The 25,063-nt window shown below is 34.4% G+C and overlaps 1 protein-coding gene and 2 long non-coding RNA genes across 20 annotated transcripts in view; 1 reads left to right on the plus strand and 2 right to left on the minus strand.

Moving 5' to 3' along the window:
- The window catches only part of LOC105673337 (histone-lysine N-methyltransferase 2D), a 33,910-nt gene extending 18,277 nt beyond the window's left edge, over positions 1–15,633 (minus strand). For 8 of the 18 annotated variants that reach the window (XR_010889983.1, XM_067354168.1, XM_067354167.1 and 5 more), the window contains exons 1-23: positions 15,419–15,633; positions 14,630–14,833; positions 13,889–14,066; positions 13,611–13,799; positions 13,152–13,382; positions 12,490–12,736; positions 12,223–12,340; positions 11,618–11,811; positions 11,054–11,292; positions 10,492–10,975; positions 9,957–10,218; positions 8,294–9,775; positions 7,899–8,060; positions 7,689–7,815; positions 7,272–7,486; positions 6,920–7,044; positions 4,502–5,338; positions 2,454–2,607; positions 2,246–2,349; positions 1,436–2,054; positions 1,071–1,250; positions 695–901; positions 111–407 (exon numbers count right to left, since the gene is read on the minus strand). Coding sequence is in view for 17 of the 18 variants with exons in the window: in XM_067354168.1 (XP_067210269.1) it covers positions 111–407; positions 695–901; positions 1,071–1,250; positions 1,436–2,054; positions 2,246–2,349; positions 2,454–2,607; positions 4,502–5,338; positions 6,920–7,044; positions 7,272–7,486; positions 7,689–7,815; positions 7,899–8,060; positions 8,294–9,775; positions 9,957–10,218; positions 10,492–10,975; positions 11,054–11,292; positions 11,618–11,811; positions 12,223–12,340; positions 12,490–12,736; positions 13,152–13,382; positions 13,611–13,799; positions 13,889–14,066; positions 14,630–14,786 (6,808 nt within the window). In the remaining variant the exon portion in view is untranslated. Of the gene's footprint in view, positions 1–110; positions 408–694; positions 902–1,070; positions 1,251–1,435; positions 2,055–2,245; positions 2,350–2,453; positions 2,608–4,501; positions 5,339–6,919; positions 7,045–7,271; positions 7,487–7,688; positions 7,816–7,898; positions 8,061–8,293; positions 9,776–9,956; positions 10,219–10,491; positions 10,976–11,053; positions 11,293–11,617; positions 11,812–12,222; positions 12,341–12,489; positions 12,737–13,151; positions 13,383–13,610; positions 13,800–13,888; positions 14,067–14,629; positions 14,834–15,251; positions 15,354–15,418 lie in introns of those variants that run through there. The other 10 variants (XM_067354172.1, XM_067354162.1, XM_067354161.1 and 7 more) reach the window with 8 other exon arrangements.
- A 708-nt stretch (positions 15,634–16,341) lies between these two features.
- Positions 16,342–22,412, minus strand: LOC105673429 (uncharacterized). Its single transcript, XR_010889996.1, has 2 exons — positions 22,344–22,412; positions 16,342–22,124 (listed from the first exon to the last, which is right to left on the minus strand). It is a non-coding gene; the product is annotated as an uncharacterized lncRNA (long non-coding RNA).
- LOC105673412 (uncharacterized) lies at positions 22,119–24,434 on the plus strand. Its single transcript, XR_001100960.2, has 3 exons — positions 22,119–23,006; positions 23,514–23,721; positions 23,831–24,434. It is a non-coding gene; the product is annotated as an uncharacterized lncRNA (long non-coding RNA).
- The last annotated feature ends 629 nt before the right edge of the window (positions 24,435–25,063 follow it).

Genomic DNA, 25,063 nt, shown 5'->3' on the forward strand with positions numbered 1-25,063 from the left:
GTGTTTTCCAATTTAAATAACATTTTTATTCTTCCAAGTTGATTCATGCAACATTTTAAGTTGCTACGCATGCAAATCTTTTCGCTCCTTTCGATTCTGCAATAACTCACCAAGCAGCTCGTCATCATCATCCGCCAAATCTCCCAATATTGCACTGACCCCTTCGACTTCGACTATTGGACCAGCCCCCTCTTGCTCTAGCTTTTCTAATTCAGCTGTTACGTTATCAGGAATCTCGGACGCTTCCGAGGTAGTCACGCCTGTGGTTTCACTCATTGTCGTAGGAATAATAGGCGGTCGGACCATGCCCGAAGTGGCGGTGCCCATCATACGAATACCTTGGTTCAGATTCTCTTGCGCGGCACGCGCTGGTATGCGCTGATTCACGCTCTGAGCTTGATTCGCATCTAAAAAAATTTGTTTCATTTTTTTCTTGCAATTCTCGATTTGCATGAAACTTTATCTATATTCATGAAATTCTTGAAGATTTTTCTTCAAGTTTTAGAATTCTGTAATTGCAAACTCAAAAATATGGAATTCAAAGTGTTCGTACCTTTTATCTTTGGATTATATTAAGAAAATAAATTATTTAACCTAATAGAGTTATTAAATGCAACAGAATATTAAAATAGAATCTTAAAAAATTAATTTTATGAAATTTCTTAACTTCTACAACAAGACTCTTTTAATTTACCTGTAAACCTTTGTTGCTGTTGTAAAATGTCGTAAGGCTCGGAAATAGCATTTCTCACTGCTGGCATTCGCGTTTGCAAGCCCTGAGCTCCCTGGAAATGCTGTTGAGATATATTGGTGGCTACTTGAGGCCTATTCAGCAGCATTCTCGTGCGATGGTCAATCGAGCCCTGAATATTCCCTGCTACAGGATGTCGCGAGTTTATTCCTAGATTCGTACATCACACACAGAAATCTCAAGTAAAAATCAAAAATTCTACATAAGAAACTGAAATTGATATAATCAATTGATTTGATACAAATGTATTTAAGTGTTATATCAAATATTGTAAATCTGAATTTGTATATATTAATAGATCAAATATTCCGAAGCGTACCAATGGGATTTCTGATTAAGACATTTGGTTGAATGGGCATCCGTGGCCTGACGATGCCTGGCGGAAGTGGATGTCTGAAGGTGCCTTCGCCAGTGTTGCTTGGTACTTGAGAGTGTTGCGGAAGCTGCACGTGACCAGCCTCAAACTGTGTCTGATTGCTCTCTGAATTATTCTGTCCGTCTAAATTGCAAAAATAAATTGCGCAAAAATTAATAAGGTTTTATTATATGTGATAATTCACTCTCAAGAAATTAATATAAAATATTTCGTTGCTAGACGTGTAATAATACGTATTATTATCACACTATCAAAAATGATAAACTTTCATATCATTAAAATATTGCATATTATAAAATAAAACGTACCTTGAGTCCAATTAGCTCCTTCAATCTTCTTGGTAAACTGCTGTTGCCTTTGCAATAAGTCCCTTAGTTGCCTATTAACCTCTGGCTGCTGTCCAAAAGTCACCTCCTGTTCCTGAGATGTCCGCGTACTCTCAGTACCCCTTGGCGACGGATAGCCGGCCACAGCGGGGACGGGCGTGGGAGTGGCGGGCGGCTGACTGTAAGGATCGGGAGTTCGCGATGTTGCAGGAGAAGGGGGAGGTGCGTAAATGGGAGGTCGCGGAGGATTGAACACGGGAGTGCGGGGTGTACCTGGCGTTTGAGGTGACGAGTAGGGCGATGCGGGAGTTGAGACGTTGCCCTCGAAACGTTGGAAATGTGGTTCCTGAGAAGTCTGCGAGGACGCAGGGGACTGTGGAAAATCGTGGGGCGACTGTGGCGCCTGTGGTGAGAAAGGGGAAGGTGGCTGCGGAAAGCCTGGACGTACCCCCCGACAGGGAGCCTGCGCGGGCAGCCGTACCATGGCTTGATGATGAGGAGACTGAGGTGTAAGCCCGCGTGGAGCTTTGAGCGGGGGTGTGGCAAAAGTACTGCGAGAGCCTGGCGAGGGAGAAGCCAGAGGAGTCAATTGACTTGTGTCCTGCAGCAGAATGTTAGAATTAATGTTAATCGATATTAATACATTCGTGCTAAACAGATTATTGGACTAATTTTGTGCGCCTAAATGCACACCAGTGATCAGTATTATGTGCATCTATTGGGTTGATGAGAAAATTTATTCGGAATGTCTTTCGACAAGAGCGATGAAGAGCGAAGGAACAAATTACTCACTTGCGCCGTAGAAACTTGCAATTGCGTCGTCAATCCGGGGGTGGTTTCACCGCCCAGTTGAGGTGCACTTTCCTCGCTGATCTGTCTGTGCACTCGGGCAATCGCTGTAGAAGAAAACATATAAAGGATTTGATTAAGATTTTTATCCACATAAATATATAGAGATAATTCACTCTTGTAATAAAGTTTTCAATTGCTGTATACAAACTTAATGTGACAGGTGTACCGTTCACGCGTTGCTCATGAAGAACTTGCTGCTGCAATTGCGTCTGTTGGTGACGCATTGCTTGTAGCTGTTTCCATACTCTTTCCTGCTCAGCTTCTTTACTAGATCGATCTCTATTTGACAGTCTGTCCTGTTCCTGTTAAAGATCAACTTGATAACAATAGAATTATTCCTTGGAAAAGACCATTACATTTAATGTAGCTATTTATTTTTAGTCACAACCCATATTTTTGTTATATCTCTAGAATCCATCTAAATCGATGGAGAGTTACAGTAAATCCATTGCTATTGTTAATCTCATACATTACTTCTTCATTTAGTTATTAAATTTAATCAATCAAGTTTTATTAGTATCGTAACGATTGTTAAATATTAATTTTATTCAAAATTTGATCAATTTCAAAGCATTCAAAACTTGTGAAAATGTTTTAAATCACTTTATATGTCATACAAAATGTTATTAATTGCCAATAAAGATATAGAACTCTAAAATGTAATGATCTTTCTTCATAAAGCACTGTTAAACATAAAAGCATTAACTACAATCAGCCAATAAGAAATGTTCATATACGTGATGTTGGCTAAAAATCTCGAAAAAAATGTTTAAGAAAAACTGAGAATACTAACTCTTATTTTTACACAAGTTTCATCATATAGACAAATTTGAGTGCAGATTTTTAGCCGACATTGTATATTTTTCATGAACATTCTTAAAAATAACAATAATGGCACATCGCTAAATTAATAATGATTAGCAAAATTCTGTAAATCTCGTACATATGTGTGCAAACGCATCGGAAATTATAACCAACCACCATCTATCAACGTGTGTGTGTATACGTATATATACACGCGCACACACATGTGTACATAAAGAGAGTAATTTATATCATTAGTGTAATTACATAATTAATTCACTCGAAGAAAATGTTCATTCATAGCGAGAAACACTAGACACGATAAACACTACAATCGTCGAGGAATAATACGATGATTTCACATCCATGCACATAAAGAGAGTGTTATATATATTATATATACTAATCTCACCAATTACATAATAAATATAATAACTATATATGTACACACACGTATATATACATATATATGAACATAATTATATTAAGAATTATACACAATCTGCATTAATTACAAAAAAAAGACATAAAACATAAAATCCCTTCGGGAGTAAAATTTAAAAAAAAATTTATTTATGTAACAAAAAATTCCAAAATAATATATTTTTTATTGCGTATTTAGCTTAGTTTTGAAGTAAGTAAAAAAGAAAAAAGCACTTTAAATTATAACAATAAATTACTAATTATGTTCGTAATAGTTTTGGGGAAAAGCTAAACGTGTGTAAAACCATGAAATTAGTACTAAACTACTGCATAACCACATTATACAACAATATGCTGTGATACTGATCTACCAATCACCCACAACAACAAATTAAAAACAAATTGTAAGCGATATAAGCAACGGGTTCAGTGGATAGGGATGACTCATGACGTGGGATGGGAATAAAAATGACGGAATCGAATAAAAGATGTGTAACCATGCCATGGAAATATTCAAATAAAAAAAAAAAAATAAAAAAAAATAATACTATTACACTTCTATCACGGCGACGATAACAAATCTCTCCATATTCAAATTCAACGAAGGCGTTCTAAAAAATAAAAACATAAAAATATCTCATTATTCCAAACTAGCGAATTGTTATATATGCCAAATTAATTAGAAAATCAAATAGATACGTCAAAATAAATTCTTTATACAGCCAATAATTTACAATAATTAAAAAAAAAAAAAAAAAAAAAAAAAAAATACTGTATAATTCATACATAAAGCGCAGAGCCCTATAAAATATTAAAAAAACATCTCACTTGGAGATTTTAAAAAGATTTGAAAAATCTTCGCTTAATATCTCAAATAAGATACATATATATATTTATATATTCAGAGGAAACACTAAGTCTCGATCAGACACAAAGAGAGTGGCAAGAAAACACTACGGAGGCGCTCACCATGGCGTTACTCGGGTGGTGGTGTTGGTTGTGGTGATGGTTCTGTACGGGAAGCACAGTGTGAACAATTGCAGTAGGTGGTGGTGGCGGGGGTGGGGGGTCGTAGTGCTCCTGGCTAAGGGACGGGAGGGTGCTCATAATCTCGGACGGAGTAAGCACTCGTATCTGATGCTGATCTATGCCACTTCTCCTGCCGCCGCCGCTGTTAACGACAATCGGGGGTGGACGTTGCTGAAGAGATTGCTGCCCTTCACCCGAATTGTTGCAGTGAGAAGAAGAAGAAGAAGAAGACGAGGAGGAGGAGGAGGAACAGGAGGAGGAAGAGGAGGAGGAAGAGGAGGAAGAAGAAGACGAAGACGAAGAAGAAGAAGACAAAGAGAAGGAAGAAGCTGGTGTTGTGCAAGATTGCAAGGCGGATGACTGAAAGTTTTTGGGAGTTTCAGGGGAGAGAGAGGGGCTGGGCGGGGCTCCCTGCACCGCACACACCTCCTGATGCTGATTATTGCCGGTTGATGTCATCCCCGTGCTCATCAACATTCCTGGTTGCTTTTCCATGGGCTTCAGGCCCAACGTCTGCTGCGGCTGCTGTGGCTGCGGCGGCTGCTGCTGCTGCTGTTGTTGCTGTTGCTGCTGCTGCTGCTGCTGCTGCTGCTGCTGCTGCTGTTGTTGCTGCTGCTGCTGCTGAGCCGTCATGACGATAGGTTTGGTGATGATGGTGGTCATGGCGGTAGTAGTTGTGGTGGTGGTCATATTGATGGTGGTGGTGTTGGTGGTGATTATATTGGTGGTGATGGTGGTAGTGTTGGTGGTGCTTGGTTGTGGTGTCTCCTTGGAAGGCTGTCGGGTCAACACCGGGCGGTTCGCGGTCACACGATGTGGTATACACATGAGGGTATCTCGCGTGAAGCAATTTTGTTTAAGAATAGATTTTACGCAACTCAACAAACGCGTTGAATTTTGCCACAAAAATTATTGTATCTTCTAAAAAGTATTGTAGTAAGTAAAATGAAGGAATATTAATTCTATACTGTTGTTTCCTCTTGCATTTTAGCACAATAATTTTGCATCACTCTACCTTGCCTGATGCTTTCTGAAATCTAACTCTAAGGTAGCAACTTTACGAGAAACACCCTGCACATAAAAAATTATATAATGGGCCCGAAGGAGACGACATAAGAATATGTAGCGTTTCGATACGAAATTCTATCGATAGTACATATAAGACCGAGTCTGTATACTTGTAAGACATATAAAAGACATATAGAAGCAGGGTATATGGATCTTTCGTACGAATTTATGGATCTACACTCACATAAATCTGCGAGAGGATTCTTATCGAATACCTAAATACTATGTTGCATTGATTTTAGCCTTAAATATTATACATATCTAAGTCTAATTTACAAAAGAGGGACAAAGAGGACAAAGGGGTACATCCATCTACACTGACAAATCTATAAATCTACGAATTAAAAATTTACAGTTAATAAATTTGTAAATTTACATCTGACATATAAACACATGAATCAGATTTAAGAATCATTTTTTCTTCTTTTTAAAACCATTTATGCATTCATGAATGTTTTCACGAATAATTAAATAAACGATAAAAAAATGATTTTTATGAATGATTATAAAATCATGCTCTCTTCGCCTCTTTTGGGCCCACTATATTGAGGTCCATTTACATTCAATTCTTATTTTGAACGCGAGTGGAACTCATCATATTACTAGCGGCTTACAATATTTTCTACCATAAAAATTCAACATAGTTAAGGATTCACTAAATTTACAATATTTTGCATCATAGTGGCACGATTTAGGAATTTTTAGCTTTGAGTTTCAGATATTTTTTTCTTACGGATTTTTCTCCTTATTTTTATTTACTTTTCAACTTCTTTTTTAGAAATAAAACCATTTCTGACGTTACAAATAGTAAATTCCATCTATAATAAAATATTTGTTTTACTTCTAATAGAATCAATATATAAATGTACGATGGAATTCACTATTTATCTTCAAAATGAAAATTATTTTAATTATTATTTTAAACTACGCCCAAACCTATAAGCAAAACAATTTAAATGTAATCGAATCTTCATAATAGATAAGCATTTTGTCTTTGTTATCAGACTTTAATCGATAATGCTGTAAGAACCCTGAATTTTGCAGCGGGAATATAATTTGAGACACACAGAGCTGTCGAGCTGTTAGTTTCACTTGAATGTTAGCACAAGACACGCTCGAAGACAAAAACCCCAATGAAGAACGTTCAGAAATGCGGGTTATCCCATCGAATTTCGCGCTTCTCAGCCACAAATTTCAGCTGGGAAATTTAATCAACGCATAAAAACAAGCGCAGTAGTTGGAGACCGCCGTTTCTATCCTTTTTGTTTTGCCATTAAATATATAAATTACCTGTTGTGTCTTTTTCATGCGAATAGCAGCTCTATTGTCTCGGGCTTGAGTCAAGTATGGGGCTTTCTTATCTTGTGGAAGTGCTCGCCACTTCTTCAGGATTTGCTTGCATCTATCAGACCACGCTGCTTGAAACAAAAACACTTGTCAAACTAATAAAATTACAAATGACAGTTATAGATTCTCAAAATTTCAATCCTTTACAAGATAAACAGAAGATGGAGAGATGTTGAAAATTTCTAATAAAACAGCAACAATCAAAAAATGAAAGAATTTATAAAATACTTAATGAAAACAAACGTATTGGATTAGACATGCACAGCTTCGCTCAGTTTTAAGAATATATTTTCACCTGGATATTCGGTTTTCCATTCAGGATGGTTGATATTGGCATAAAGCACTGAGGACATCGTCGCACCAGTGCCCAATGTTTCATCAGCCTCCATTCTTATGTTGGTTCTTTGGTTGTACGAGCTGGTAGCGTTGCCTGCTGAAGTATTTCCCTCATCTTCAGGATTCACCCACGGACTTGGCGGTTCCGAAAATGCTGGACTAAATTGTGGACTGCTGCAAAAATTAAAATCGAGATTCAATTAATATATTAAGTATGTACACATTTTATACGTAATTTTTTCAAACTATTTTAATTTTGATATTATATAAGTATTATCTTATATATATTTTTATATTATCTACATCTACAATTTCTATATTTATTCAGTTTTTTATTCAACTTTATTCTAGACTAAAATATAAAATCTATTCTTACTTGCTATATTCAGAATGATATGGTGAAGGCGGTGGAAAACTCATCGGAGAATTTAAGTTTGATTGACCTACTGGAGGCAGAGTACCAGGTACTTGAGGTCTCGCCAAAGGCATTGCTGCTGGAATACCTGTTAAAGAATTGTTTTCAAAATTTAAAGTGCGTGTAAAGCGTGACAAGGATAAGTCATTAATGTATCTAACGTATATTTACCAGGATGTGGAGAAGGTGACACTAAAGGCGTGGTAGACGACGAAGGATGCGAAGTCTGAGCTTGGACAGAAAATACTGATGACTCCTGAGACTCTTGAGATTCATCGGTCAGAACACCTTTAAATATCTCCTCAATATCCTTGCTGTCCATATTTGGCAATCCTTGAGAGAAACAATTATGTTAATTTAATCAACACTTATCGTCAACAAAATATTCCAGTTTCAGTATTTAAAAATATTTAAAAATATTTAAAAATATTTAAAAATATTTAAAAATATTTAAAAATACTATTTAAAATGTTTCTGATAAACGCTCTAATGTAAAATATTTCGAATATTTTATTATTCTCAATATATTAACTATAATATTTAATACTTTATTCGACAGATCTTACCAGTGTCTCTGACCATAGATTCCAGTGTAAAATGCGGACTCAGAATGTCCGTTAATTCATCTTTGCTTCCACCTGGAGCATCGTCCAATTCGTCCAACGCTTCGCTCGCCTTTGCTAAATCCTCATCGTTCTCATTCATTATGGTATTCACCAGATCGTTGTCCAACAAATCTCCGGAAATCGGCAGAATATCACCAAGCGCCTCGGTGTCGCTCGCGTCATCTTCTACAATTTCTTCTCTCTTGATTTGCTCCGGGATAATTTTTCCGTCCTCCTTCTCTTGCTTCGCTTTGACTTGTTCCATTGCCTTCAATTCATCCTGAGATAACTGAATTGTGTTAGAGGTTTCAGAAACTTTGTGCTCTTCCTCAGATTCGCTGCTGCTTTCGAGGTCCTCCATCCGCTGCTCCTTATCCTTCGTCATGTCCATCAAATCTTTACCAAAGAATGCTTCCTGCATGTAGAGAGGAAAGCACTCCGCCAGCTTTGTCTTCGGCTTCCTCCTCTGAGGTTTCCTTCGTGGCTTTCCTTCGTCCCCCATAATTGAAGACTCTCCAGGCTTTTCGGCGTCTCCTTCTTCTTCTTTGTCCTTCCTGGTTCCTCTCAACCTTACGATAAATCCACCGATTCCTAATTTCTGCAAATTTCTTTGACGTTTTCTTCGCAAAATAGGAAGTCCATTTTCTGAAGTGCAGATGCTAAAGCCTTCGGGAGGCGGCTGATTCCACACCATGCCTTCCTTCAGCACTGTTTCTGGTTCATCTTTAACATCCATTAGCTCCAACTTATTGTGTTCCTCTAAGGAATTGTCCATACTTCCGCCAGCGACGACAGATTCAATAGTCGCCATAATATCTGCCTCTTTATTATTATCCGCTACTATCGGAAGCATTTTTCTCCTCTTTTTCCTCGTTTGCTGATGTTCCGACATTAAGGATTTGATATGACTCATCCCAGCCTCGGAAAGGTGAACTCCTTCCATTAAATATTGCTGTGAGGATTGTTTAAACATTTCCGGGCTTCGATTTTGCGGCGGAGGAGACAATCTGGCGGAGAATTTTGTCTGAGGTTTCGACAGAAGATGAGCGGGAGGAACGTCACGAGGACGACAAAGAATACAAACGTAACCTTCTTCAGCACATCGTTCTGCCTCAGCCTCGTTTCTGATTAAATCACAAAGACAATGAAGCCATCTTTCGCATTGTACACATTGAATTATAAGATCGCCTTCTTGATAAGCTTCTTGACAAACAACGCAAGAGGTGTGGGAAGCGCAGGGTCCGCATTGAGTGTAGCTTTTCTGCCAGCACGAGTTAAAACCGGGATCGTTCGAGCCACAAGTTTGGCACTGAGCGCACCATTTGCACTTCCAGGTACCTTGCGGCACTACGTCCAAAGGCGGGTCTATGCAATAGATATGGTAGCTAATATCGCACTCGTCGCAGAGAATCAAGCGAGCTTCGTCGTTTCGCTCGCCACAACCTTAAAAAGAAAATATTCCAATGAATGAATAATGAATGAACATGGACAAACAGTTTCAAGAATTTGATTTAAAAAATACTCGAAGAAGACCGAATAAAGCAATTAACACTGAACTAATGATTGGAACTAAAAACCGGCAAATCGCATTTCTATTAATTTTAATTCTTTCATTTTTTAATACCTTCGCAAACAGTGCAATCCAGACATCGCCAGCCTTTCTGCAGTATGACTTTGGTGACTTTCACGTTGACGCAGTATGGATGATAACATTGGCCACATTGTGCACATGCAATCAAACAACCTTCCTGATCAGTGCCAATCGCGCCGCACATCACACAAATGTCCTGAGTTAGAACAAATTTGTCCTTTGCCGAGCAAAGCACAAGTCTATTTTCCATACCAGGAGGCTCGTCCTCCTTTGACTGAGAATCTGACATCGGACGCTGCAATGTTAAATAAAGATTAGTTGATCAATTATTAAAAAACTGAGAGATACAATATTATATGCCTGCATTAGATTAAAAAATGATCTTAGATTGTATATACATTTTGTATATATTAAAGTAGAAAATTATTCTGCTTAATAAATTACAAAAAAAACACAAAAAGAGTGTGTAATAAATTATTTTATAGACAAGTCATAAATAATAAAACTTGATATAAAATGCAATATAAAATTCGATGTAAAAAAATTAACTTTTTCAATCGCCACATACCTGAAGACCTACTCCGGGCACCCCAAAGATTCCTCTCATTTTCGCTTTAGGTCCTCGTTTCCTTCCAAATTCCGTCATCTTTTGTCGTTTTTGGTAGCCCAGTTTCCCGATACCTTTAGGTCTACCAATAATGCCACCGCTAATTCCTAACCTCTTTTTCGCGATCTTCGTAGCGCAAAATGGCTTTCCTTTTCCCAATCCGACCGAATAAAGCGCCTCTTCGGAACCACCTTGATAATCTAATTCAGACGATTCACCATCGAGACTCTCTTGAGAAGCGCTCAGGCACAATTCGCCTTCGTCAATGCTGTCCTTTCGTCTGGCTACAATAGCCATGCTCTTGCAATTTGAACAGATGTACTCGTAATCAGGCTTTGCCTCTTTGCGTTGCTGATAGGTGAGCGGATCAGCCTCGGGATCGCACGTGCCGTGCACAAATTTTTTGCATGCATGGCACTGTACCATTTCTCGATATGCCGCAGCTCTGTAAATAGTAAAAATAAATAATTAAGCAAACAATAAATATAAGAGATTGCAAAATTGCACAAGATATTTCAATTACCTGTATGCCTTTCTACAAAGCGGACAAGAGAAACCTTTATTGCGCTGTTGATAGCATGAATCACATACAGTATAATGAGAATGCCATCTAGAAGACAATCCAGCTCCAGGAGTACGCGACCCGCAATCGGTACACACACGGCACAACTTGCATTTCCAGCCGTATTTTGGAATGGAAGTGACAATCGGCCGCAGACAGCCGGGATGATAGGCTTTATCGCATTGTTCACACAGCATCACCTGTTACAAAAATTGTTTTACAATAATCTTCCATTAAAAGTCCATTAAAAGTTGTCCAGAAAATGTTGTCATATATAATTATACATTTCAAAAATATTAAACATTAATATTTAAAAGTAAGAATTAGCAAAATAATATTTTTTTTACAAAATTCTTTATATCTTTTTCTATAAAGTTTCTATAATAAATCAAAGTGTAATGTGCGTGTATTGTGTTATATATTAATAATAAAAAAATCTTATTAGAATTATATCCTGCAATGATTTCAAGCTTGAACGCATTAATGTTTCTTTTATTTATATATTTCTTTAAAATTTTGTCTAACCTTAGAAACATCCTCAGGTTGACGACAAACTTGACACACACGACATGAGACACACTGCCACCCAGCACGCACCCCTGGTAGCAACGCCAAACCCACACAACTGCCATGATAGTGCTGGCCGCACACCGAGCACATTACTAAATTCGATACATCACCCATTCCATAACATTGCACACAAGTCACCTCCCCATTCACTGTAAATGCAACTTTTTTTATTTAAAATACATATAATGGAAAGGCTCATATGATAACTATCAAATACATTATAATAGAAGAGCATTAAGAGCCGTCGCAGGATGTTAGTGCGAAATTTTAATTTTTCTTAAAGAAATTAATTAGTCTACATGAGACAGTTAAATTGTACACCGATCTCAGATCGAGATACATAAAGTATACGAAAAGTTAAGTTTTTTTTAACTATCATATTGCATAAGCACACACATATATATGTATGTGTATTAAAGATTAAGCAATGAAAATCGAGGAATAAAATATAACCAGCGATGGCTCGAGAAAATCTTTTAATATATATTAATATATTATCATACGAGCCTTATATCTCTTATATGGATAATAAAATATAAGTTTAGAATTGAAGGACTTACGCAAAAGCGGGACTTGACCAAGATGCTGACTACAAAAAAGAGCCAAGCTCTTAGTGTCCTGAAAACAACTGCTAGCTGCGGCACACGGGAAATGAAAATAACGATTGCACGATTGCACCTGTCGAAATAACACAAACTGTTATAAAAACAATTTTTTTTAAACTTATATAAAATTATCTAATTTTGTGTAATTTTTTAAATCTCTTATATTATTCTTTTTAATTCTATATAAATAAATCTATTAATAATAATATAAGATTGATTTACTTTGCAAGAAATTCCGGCACCATAACGTGAGCAAAAGGCGCAACGTCTGGAGGAAGCTTGCAGAACAGCGCGGCAGGTTGATTCCGTCGCCAAATCTTGACTGTTGTTAGACCAGATAATGCACGACTGGTGAACGTAATAATGACCTGTCGATGGTTCAAACAGTGCCCCGATTTCTGGTTCCTCCGAATAGCCTACGATTGTCAGCTCCTCCACTGGTTCCGTGAAATTCGTTAGACTAGTATTCCTATGGAAAAAAACCAATTATATTTTAATTTTCTCAAATTATATATAGAAAATTGAGAAAAATTGTAAAATTTCTTAGCATCAAAAATATCAATAAATTAGTATTACATATACTGTCAAATTTTAGAACTTTAATAAAAAAAGTAGAGAAATTTTTCTTACACTTTTCACACATTTACATTAAATAAATATATATAATAAAAATATAAAAAATAAAAATATTTTTATTATGCACACAACATCTTTATTCTACATATTTTTGCGTACTTATGTGGTTATTAGCAAATATCAGTATGAGAAGAATTTTATAAACACTCAACTGATTCTAATACAGATAACATTACAGCGCGAAAAAATTCGACTGTAATAGAGTTTGCAGAAAGGTTTAATATTAATATATCTAACACAATTCTCACCTGCATTTGGCTAAACTTTTTTGTCTGCGACAGGTAACAGCAGCTCCAGGTCCAGCCGTACGTGGACTTTTATCTCCAGTAGCAGCAACGTCGACGAGATGATCAGTAGTTTCATCGCGATTCGACGACTTTTCGGGAGTGAAACCCGGTGGACATGTTAAGCGTAAAAGCTCGCCCTGCCCTAACTGACTTCTCTCGCCTAAATTGCATAACGCGCACACCTTGCCTGGCCTATAAATAATTTATAATTTTGCGTTCAATATTATTTAAAATACTTGAACTTATTCCATTTTTTTTTAGTATATTTATTTTCTACTAATCTCGTTAAAACAATTACTTTGCAAAATATTGATAGAGAACATTTTCTATAAAATTTAATTACACATAATTTCAATTAAGTTATAATTGATAATTATTCAGAATTATTTTAAAATAATTGAAGATTGTAGAATGTTTTACCATTGTTCAGCAAAGTAAGGAGGCTCTTCGGGTGCTGGCATTGACCTATCAGCCATGTTCCCTGACTCGCCGCTGCCGTCAGGAGCGGCATCGTCCGCCCCACCGATACGCAAAGGACTAGGTGATTCTGAATGCATGTCGTCATCTTTGCTCTTGGTGCGCCGTGGCATGCCTCTTGCGTATCCAAGTCTACAAATAAAATAATGCAATATCAAAAATAATATCTATAATTGTTATATATATATATATGATTGTTATATATATTAAATAATAAGTACCCTTTGCCTCGGGTACCACCCCGTCCAAATGCTCTTCTAGCAACACCCCCGCGAGTTATACCTAGAGGCCGTTCTTTCCGAGGCCTACCAGGTCCACGACGAATACTCAAAGGTTTGCCTCCAGGCAGTGGAAACTTCTGATACCGCATCGGATCATGAAAAACCTCCTCTGGTGTGACTAGAAAAGAAGATAAGTTCAATATATATTATTATAAAACAAATTAAATGCACAAATGTATATATTTTACATTAAAAATGAAAAAAAGTAAGGTGCAAGTACAAAAAATATAAAAAGTGTAAATTTGAAAGTTAATGAGTTTACACGATTTTTATGCGTTCTGAAAAAAAAACTCACCAAACAAGAACCTGTTCTAATTTTACGATATATATATAAATAATCATGCATAACTATATCACGTTAAGCACAAGTAAATATACCAATTATGTGTAAAATTGTGTAAAAAAGTAAATTATGAAAAAATAATTATAAGTTTATTTTTATGTTCATAAAAAAAGAATATTGTTGAAGTATATGTTATAGGAAAGTAGTGCTATAAAATTATACTAAATTATACTAAATTATACTAAATTATATATCACAGAATAAATTATCTGAAATAACTGATTTATAAAATTAAATATTGTTTTTATAAATATTGTGACTAAAAATACAATGCTAATCATTTTTCCAAAAATTATTAAAACAGTTAAAGCAATTTTGCATTGCATGTAGTTACTTACTGTTACCAGGAGTTGTTGGAGTTGTTTGCCCAAGCAATTGATCCGAGTTGGCTGGAGACACAGGGATACCTGTGGTCTCCTCATCCTCGTCTTCCCCATCAGAAGCTTCATCCAACTCCATTTCTTCTTCACCCTCAAGACGCTCTTCATCATCCATGATCTCGCTATCTCTATCTCACTATCTTCCTGCTTTGTTCTAGAAATCTGAGATAATATGTAATGCTTTAAAAATCTAAATAGTATATAGACAATCATTATGCAACATACACAAAAATTATTATACCAAAATTTTAGTTCTTATTCTGCAAAGCAAAAAACTATTAAAAGAGTTTAATAATGCCTCAAATTATATTTTTTCTGTAAGATTATATAGCCACCACGAAGTATTTCATGAAAGTAGTGATAACAAAATAAGATAGAGCTTATCAACAAAAGCACATACTTTTCTCCCCTAGACACAAAAATCAAAAGTGAATACAATCATTGAATAAATATACATTTAATGTAAAGAATAAAATTTGGAATTCTGAAATAACTCCCTCCCTCCCCCTCCCGACGAACCGATAGTGCTAAACTTGTCGTTCTCTACAGGTAAAAAAAGCGAAGAAGTGAAAAGTATTACAGCGGCATCGTGGCGATAACGACAACAGCAACGGCGACGGCGATAGCGACGGCGACGAGGTGAGCCTTCGCCATTGCTACGTAAACAGACTCGTCAGGGCGCGCCGCCGCTTGCCGTTGGCGTTGGCGGGGCGCCGCGGCGCTCGGCGCCGAGCACAGTTCACATACCTGAGAATTAATGCTGCTGATAAGGTGACGTGGATATCATACTGAAATCAACGACGGGTTGCTGACAATAACAGTGGCGGCGACTTAGCCAGGTAAACATGTTGCAGCAGTGCGAACGGTCTATGTAAAAAAATGTCACACACATGCAGGTAAGCAGACGGAGACGAACGAACGGAAGAGTACGCGATGCGACTAGCCCACTAGATCACAGAGAACGGATGTGCATGGCAGGTTCGCCACTACACGCTAAACTTTTCCTAGAATTTATAGGGAATTTAGGCTGTATCCAATATAAAACTGCACGTTTAAGAATATATTCATACAAATTTGCATAATGCAAGGCTTATAGACGTAAGAAAATTGACCGCTCGTGTGGCTAATCGTAAATTTATGGGCTTGTTCGTTTTAGCTGCACTGGGGCAGCTCTGGGTCTGCTCTAAACAAGATAATACAGGACAAACTATTTATCTGTTCTGTATTATCCTGTGTAGAGCAGACCCAGAGCAGCCCCAGTGTAGCTAAAACGAACAAGCCCAATATTTAACACATAATTGGTTTATTTACTTATGCAGTGTGCAGTTATGCATGATTATGTGCGTATACCTTAAAATTCTAATACGTTTTTGTTTCGTGAGTTTCGGAACTCATCAAATCGTAAACATATTAACCTTCTATTAATTTATATTTTTATGCTTTTTATACTTAAATGTGATAAGATATAGAAAAAAATGAATATTTATTCAAGTGCTCTTAGATTCTAAGAAAAATAGGAAAGAAAGATTGCAAGTGAATGAACAACAAATCTAAAACTGGATAAATTTGAGGAATAATAAGGTAAAGGTTTACTTTTTATTACAATTTAATAAAGTTAGGTTAAAGAAATTAAATTTTATAAAAAGGAGTGCTAAAAAATTGAATTATAATTGTCGGAGATATATGTTTGTTTATATTTATAAGAAAAAATACATTGCATAAATATAAATTTGTTTAAACATTTTTCATTATTTTTAATATTTAAACTTTTTTGACATAGCTTAAATCTAAACTCAATATCTTAATAAAATAAATTATATACCTATATCATTACAAGTTAATATTAACATAAATTATCATAAATTATAAGAATATATTTTTTCTTATATAATATATCAACTTAAATATATACATTCCTTTGATTTACATTATAATGATTTTTATCATATTACTACGATTATTAATATTATTGCATTATATTACAACAGAATGTTATTAGGATGAAGAAAAGAAATAATTATTTTTATTAAAAATATGCTTTGCAATGTTTTCGAAATAAAATCAAATGAAACAAGTCTTTGAAGTGCTTCTGTCGTTTCTTAAATCTAGATCGTAAATAAAAGATGACATGCGTCCCGACCCGTTGATAAGCACTTGAGCAGCAGGAGATACGGTAACGTTTTGCCCAGCCTAATCACTCCTGCGGCACTAGTACTTAGGAACAGGACAGGACTTAGGTTTCCTTTTCCAAATGTAGCTTCAAAGATTATCCTTCAACAGCTTCTGCAAACAAAATACATTATAAAACAAAAAAAAGAGCAAACAGAAAACATTAAAGTAAAAAATTTTACAATTATAATTTAAAATTTGTTTAAAAGAGCAACAGGACTCAATTTGTCCTCTACATTGAATCTTTGAAGAATTGTTACTGAACACTTTCTGCAAACAAAAGGAGGATATATATATAAATTATAAAAAATATAAAAGAATGTAGAACATAGATTATTGATCTTGGAATTTTTATATTTAATAATAAGACATAAATTGAGTTACCTTTTCTATATTGAATTCTCTAGGATTCTTCAATAAATTCGGCACATTATTATATAGAATATTACTGTCGCATCTGCTATTAATCATTCACACAGAATATCCTATATGAGTTTATTTCGTGAAGTAATGAAAGAAGAGCATGTCACGCAATATCCGTGAATTACCGAGTTTCTTCGTCAATTATCTAATCCCACACAATATTACCGGCAATGGATTTATTAGGATTAATTAGGATTTCCTGTGTCCTCTTCTGGTTAGCGCTCCTACTTAAAATAAAGGCAGAGCTCTAGAAAATGATACATTCGATTACACAATGAATATAATGATAAACACAATTTTTTTTAAGTAGGAATATATTTTATATAAAAATATACTTATAAAAAATTCAAAAATATATAAAATTTTAATTTCTCGCCGCATTTTCGCTAAAAGAAAGTTATTTATGAAATTATTAAAGAATTTGTCGGCAGGTATTAATCAGACACCCGCTATATAATGATGATGCAATGGCAGACAGTCGCACTATATTGAAACAACCTCGAGAAGTCATTAAAGTCGCCCACTGTATTCCCCTTTCCTCTCAATAATCTTTCTTTTCCTCTTTCACTATTCATTGTGACAGCTTTTCAGAAATATCAGAAACCTTCTTCGTTATCGCACTGTTATCTTTCATGTAATCTGTCTCGCAACTACTGAGTCTATTAAATTTTTACATCCTATATTTAAATTTCTTCATTTATTTTTAGAAATAATATTATGATAAGGAAATATTACGTAACATTATATTTATGCATCAATTACGCATTTTGTGCAGTTGCATTTGATATTATAAAGAATGAATGAAAGAACGAAGGAAAGAGAGTACAATTGAATCTTTGATTTCTTTGTGTATCTCTGTTGAACGAGCGTTTCTCGTTTCATGAAACGTCCTATTCATCATTCATAGCCTAGCTAGAAATCGCGCTCGGGCATCAAGAATGCATATGATACAATAATATAAGAATGTAGAATGTGCAGATTAAAAAATTACCCTGTCTCACGATGTAACGAGGAATGTACGAACGAGTATTAGGTAAAAGTAAATCAGGAAAAAAATTTATATCAAGGATATTTTGTCTATAATCAAAAATATGATACATACAACAAATTTATAATACAAATCTCACATTAATACATGCCATTTCATAACGTAAAATGCTACTAAAATGTTTCCAACTGAAAACCAGCCGGAATTATGATTAAAATAAATTTTTTTTTTAATTCTTTGAACCATCTGTATACCAATGATAGCGAAAGGGTTAAGAAAACAGTGCGTGTTGTATTGCTTATTATTTTTAACGTCGCTTGGATTAAGTTTTAATCGTTTGCCAAAGAGGATTAGAGACGCCGCTGTTGCAGATTCAGCTGCAACGTATAGCATGTCGTATGCAACACATGTATGCACACAGGGTGACTCAAAAATTGCTGTTTCCCAGGAAAAATTAATAAGAAAAGAGCATTAAAATCATTAAGTAAACAAGTAACATTAGCAAAAATTAAAAAAAATTACATTTCTAAAATTTAGTTAGAATTTTTTATCACATCTGTATCATTACTTAACTTGATTTAATTTAATTTTAATGTTATAATATAATTCTGGTATTTTAAAAAATATTACTTCTATTTTAGTTTGTTTTTTCCTTAAAAACTTTCCTTATTCGGAACAGATCAACTCCAAATTTATTAAATAATAACGAGACACCCTGTAGACAGAAACGACGTTTTTCTGGCGTTGATAGTTGCAAAGCGCGAAAAACCGAGAGACAACGAAAAAAAGGGGACTAGCCGTGGGATAAGACGACATGGGGGGGAGAGGGTGCCAATTAACGCTAATTTCTGCTAATGCCGGTGGTCCTTCGTGACGTTCGTCAAACGCTGCTCCCCTCAATTTGAAAATGACTCGTTTCTGCGGGAACATTTAATGATATACCGGTGCTTAAGCGTATTAAGAAGAGTGGAATGAAAGAGAGATAAAAAAATGGGACTATTATAAATTAATGATAAGAATAACGAGATACTTGTGACGAGAAAATATGATTTTGCTGAAAAAACACAATTTTGTTTTTATTAATAAATAAACTATTTAATCATTAAATATTTAAAATTTTAGACTCATAAACTCTTAATTAAAAATTTTTAATTACAATTTCTAAACACAAATTTTTATTTTAATTATTACTTCCTAAAATCTTTATTTTTTTTCAAGAACACACTTAGTATCATTCGATACTAACTTTTTACGATACAACATTAAATCTTGATATTTCAACGCAATGAAACGGATGATACTGTATCCGTCAATTGCAAACAAATAATTTTTGCCGAAACTGCAGAGACGAAAAACTTGAATAATAAATAAAAGCGTAATAATAATTACTGTAATTATTAGAATAAGATTAAATTATAAATTTCTTATGCAATTTGCTTAATTGGCTCAACATCATCACTGTTAAGAAAATTATAATCTTAGAAAATAAAAAATATAAAATATTTCGCTCTCAAACATGATAGATTAATAATATTATGTAATTGATTCTCGATATTAATAATTATTAGAAAGAAATTAACAAATATAACAAGATTAATTTCATCGATCAAACGGCACTATGTAATTATCAAAAAATATTTCTAATACCTAATAGTTTCTTTTCAACTTACCTACTTTTCACAGAACACATTATTGGTATTTTGACCCTAGTCATATCTTTCCTCTCGCGTCCTATGCACTATCCTATCATCCGTGCGAGGGTTCAGAAGTCATCGCGATAAAGAGCGAAGAGCAGTAAGGAGCAGAGCATATCTTCAGAATAACAAAATACTTCTTTTAAATTCGACATGCTCTTCAAGATGGAAGATCAACAAGAAGAGAAATAAAACATTCTAAAACAATTTTGAAACAATTATTAATTAGTAAAAATTACTAATCTAAAAATTAAAGATTAATAATATAGAAAAGAAAAAAATTCAGAATAAAAAAAAACAATTAAAATCAAATAATAAAAAATTATAATAGTAATTGTGGAAAAAATTAAATAACAGTAAAAGAGAAAAAAATAACTCGTTAATCCTTAAAATCATTAATTCAAACTCGCGTTAAAAATAATGATTTCCTTATATTTAATCTAAATGCGATTATTCTTCGTAATATATTTCAAGAATGCGATTCCCGTATTTATGTCGAAACAATCGCAGGAAATCGTAAGTAACCTTTAACCCTTTTCTACACATGTGCGAGTAATTATTTGCGAAATTTTTCTCTCATATAATACAGGCATATTTAATTACATATATTCTATTCTATTATATATAATCTGTTATAGTTAACATTTAATAAGAATTTAAAAAAAGTCTATGACATGTCTTATAAATAACAAATAACTCAGACATTCTAAAGGTCCAGAAAGTTCGCGAAAGGTCTAGAATATTCGAGTTTGAAGAGTTCTGAAAAGATCCAGAAGGTTCGCGAAGGGTCTAGAATGTTCGATTTCGAAAGGTTCTGGAAAGATCCAGAAGGTTCGCGAAAGATCTAGAATGTTCGATTTTTGAAGGTTCTCCAAAATCAAAATCACATTAAATATTAACTTGAATATAAATCCAATTATAAACTAATCTCGAAATTAATCCAAAAAACCCTGAAGATTAATCTTGAACATTTGAAAAGAACATTACATTGTCAGCAGATTTCTGACATGCGAGAATTCAATACCGAGAAGTTCTGAAGTTGACCGAAAATTTTATAATACTTCGTACAAGAGCAAGTAATCTGCAAGAAAATATCAAGTTCTTTTTTTAGTGAAAGCCCAATAAAATATTTTTTCGTCATTATAGACTAATATAATCGACTCCTCACGTGCATTCCTTCACTCCGTTCGTTCACTGAATGCGCTGAATCGTAGCTTTATTCTCGCACGCGCGCGCGCGTTTTTAATTTCACGCAACAGAAGCAAAAAAAAAAAAAAAATCAAACTCCACTAATGAAGCGCGCAACGACAGAGCATAGTGCGCTCTCGATTAGCTTGATATAATGATGCACGCGGATACACAATTCAACTTGTCATAATACGAACTGCACAGTGGCGCGGTGGCAACTGAGCGCTAAGTGCCATTGATTGACTTGATATAGTAGAGCGCGCGAGCGCGCGGCGCAATTGCCTCTGCGATGCGCGCGGGAAATGATTGGTCAATTTAATCCTAGAATGCGCACTGCATTAAGCATTCAAACAGCGTTCACTGCCTATTAACCGTCCGACGACGAAGAGAAGACATCCACGGCTACTGCTGTTCTCTGTGACAGCGTCATCTTTCTCCGTTGTCTTCTTGCCGTATTTCAAACCCTTCCTTTCCTATCAGCGACGCAACCGCAAATTCTCAGCCCTTAATGCAATAAGAGAGGTAAACAGAAACTAAAATTTAAAAAAATAGAATTTAAAAAATGAACAATATTATAAAGAAAAGAGAATAAAGACATATATATTTGATTTTACAGAAGTAATATTAAGTATTACTTATTGTATGCTCATTTCATATTGTATATTCATCAAAATTTTGTCTTTTTATTTAGTATTTTTTAATACCAATACGTCACTGTTCTCCCTTCTACTTCCGCGACGTCATCGCCGGTCACTCCACGCCGTCATTTTTTCTCTCCCACTCGTTCTGAGTCAATTTACCACTTGAAATCAGTGTTGGTCTCGGCACTGAATGGTCTGCCAACCGACGGCGAATGATCCTGTTACCTCCTCCCTCCTTCCGTCAAGAGGAGAGCTGTTATCAAACTATTCACCGGCCTGGTAAGGCTCTCATTCAAATCTCGCGACGAGATTGCGCGCTCTTGTTACAGATTAAATACGCTTAATATTAACTGAAAAAAAATAGTTTGATAAAAGATAACAATAGCAACGAAAACGGGTAAATGCTAAAGAGTAAAGTTCAAGAAATTTATAGTCCAGTGCTGAATTAAGTGACAATATATTCTATTTAATTTTAGAATTGTTTCTTCAAATTATTAATGATTTAAGTCAAACAATAACTTCAATTTCTAATTGATTGATAATTTATTTTAAGCGTTTAAACAAATTACCACGCAAAAATAGCCAAGCGCGCTTTATAAGACCTCCAACTCCAGACACTTTGTCATCGATGTTGCCTGCGCCCACTACATGTGAAGTAATCGTGCCGAGGTGAATTTTTTAAATCATCACCTACGGCACTACTACTTAGCACGTAAATAAGCTGCTAAAATTTTACCTTTTAATCAATCCGTTTAAACTTCGTCCAACTTCGACAATCAACTCAAATATTCATGCAACAATACATAAACAAATTTGTATCACAAATTATACATTAACTATATACAATAACTAGATGTGTATGCGTTGTTATATAGTTTTAGATATGTAAGATTTATTTGTAAAAAGATGATTTAGGGTATGTCCACATCAAGTTGCATAACGCATGAACCATATGCCACGTGATTGGTCAATTTTTTTAAGCATACGCGTTATGTAACTTCTAAGTTTATCTACATATATATCTATGACTGTCAGATGGGAAAGGGATAGTTAGATTTGTGAACGCAGCAACGAGTGTTTAAATAATATTTCGCCCATTGTTACGGTCACAAATCGAAATATCTCTCTTGCAATTTTCATCGCAAAATGAATATTGTTTCTTGAGAATCTGAAACATATAACGTAAAATTAAAGTTATATTAGATAACAATAATGATGATGATAACAACCAGGTAAGTTTCAAAAATAAACTTTTAGATATAAAAATTGTGATACTATGTAAAACTAGTTTATTTAAAAAAATATAAATTATTTTTAAATTTGAAATAATATGATCAATTTATTTATTTAAAACATTAATCTAAGACAAAGATCTAAAAATATATTTCACTTAAAAAAATTATTTTTGTAAGTTAAAAAATAGTAATTTAGCAAAATAATTAATTAAATAAAAATTAATAATTTTAATACATTAATTTTATAAATTAAAGTTAATGATTCAGTAAATTAAATTAGTATATAAAATATTTTTATCCAATTTTTATGTATTAAATAAACATGCGTTATTTGTAGAAATATAATATAATAATGCCATAAAAATCATGAATTGAAAAACGATGATAAGCACAAATTTTACTTTTAAAAATAAAAATTATATAAGGGTATAACAGGAATCCTATTGCACATCACGCCCTTATATTCAGACACTTTGAACACCATTGTGATTTTATGATTCACAGCTTTCCCATGCGGGTCTATTTTATCGAAGTGAAGCAATATTACTACACAATACTGATTATCCTTTTTTTCTTCTTCCATTCGTCATTTCTTATTTAGTATGTATGAATAAATGATAGCCTCGTGTGCGAAAAAAAGCTTTGAGAAATTGTAGAGAAGACAATGCTCCAAAAAGTCTCAAATCTAAATACTAACTACTGTTCACTCAAGGTAAGAAATCGTCTATCTAAAAAGCTGGCTTTATAGTATTACACATATTACGTTATATTAAAAATATTTTATACAAATAATTTTTAGAAAACATGTGAACTTGTTCCAGGCTTCACACAAGCGCTTCACATAACTAATGATTCACTTTGACACGTCGTAGGAGTACGATACGTTGCTATCTATATGTGACAGCAGCTTTGAGTAGAATGCCACGGGAAATTGTCGCCGAGTTACGCATGCACAGGTGTTTCTCAAGATATCACGTGTGTCTGCTGCCACATGTCCGTCTGTTTTTAATATCGTTTTTCTGCTCGAGATCTTTCTTCGACAGTCTTCAAATAGATCCAATTTGATACTGCCTTGATCGTAAAATTTTTTATTTTTGTTTTTTTCATATTCCGTACATTATTTTCGCATAATATATTATTTGAGTCGTTGCATATAAAATATCAGCTTGTCATCAATAATCACTGTCAGATAAGTTTTAAAAAAAAATAAAAACGAAAGACGTATGTATATTTGAAAATTTTAATTCTGAAGAATGTGAAAAATATTACATCGAATTTATTAAATTACATATATCTTGTTTTTCCGTAAATTACTTGAAAATTATTATTTTTATCGTTTTATCTTGATTAATTAAACACATGTTTATACGCCTTTATAAATTTAATTTAATTGGAAAAATCAGGAACATTTCATAAGAGTTGTGAACACACTTTTATAAAAGAATCGTGTAATCTTCACGTAATACGTATTACTCGATTATCAGGGAATGTTTATTTTATAAAAGTGTTCCATATGTTGAAATTTTTTTCATCGTAACGATGTAACGGTAAACACGAAAAAAAAATATCTTCTTTACAGATAAAAAATCACTAATTAAAATAATTATCAGAAAAAGAATATTTTCGGAAAAAAATTCAAGACTAAAGTTTGACCAGGCTTACCAAGAGCAATTCAGGGAAGCGAGTATTATTAAATTGGGTATAATATGTGTGGTGCGTGGGCTCAGGCCGGATACTCGCCGAATGAATCTCATCCCAAGAGAGAGGAAGTCCGAATTAAGTCGAGAGTAACCACTGTCAAGGGGCTACAAGTTCTCTCTGGTACCCCATGCAAACGATAAACTTATCGCGACCCCGTTCGTCTCTTGATTGATGGATTATTCCAGCGGAATATAATACTGTATTGAAAATGCGTGTGTGTTCAATAATCGTCACGTGAAATAAATACTTGATACAAATGTAATAAATGAATTGAATGACAAAATGCAATAAGGACAAAGATAAAAAAAAAACAAAAATTAATTTTTAAAAAATTTTAAAGAAACGAGCTCGGC

Source organism: Linepithema humile, chromosome 4 (genome assembly GCF_040581485.1).
Source record: "Linepithema humile isolate Giens D197 chromosome 4, Lhum_UNIL_v1.0, whole genome shotgun sequence".
NCBI classification, from domain to species: domain Eukaryota; kingdom Metazoa; phylum Arthropoda; class Insecta; order Hymenoptera; family Formicidae; genus Linepithema; species Linepithema humile.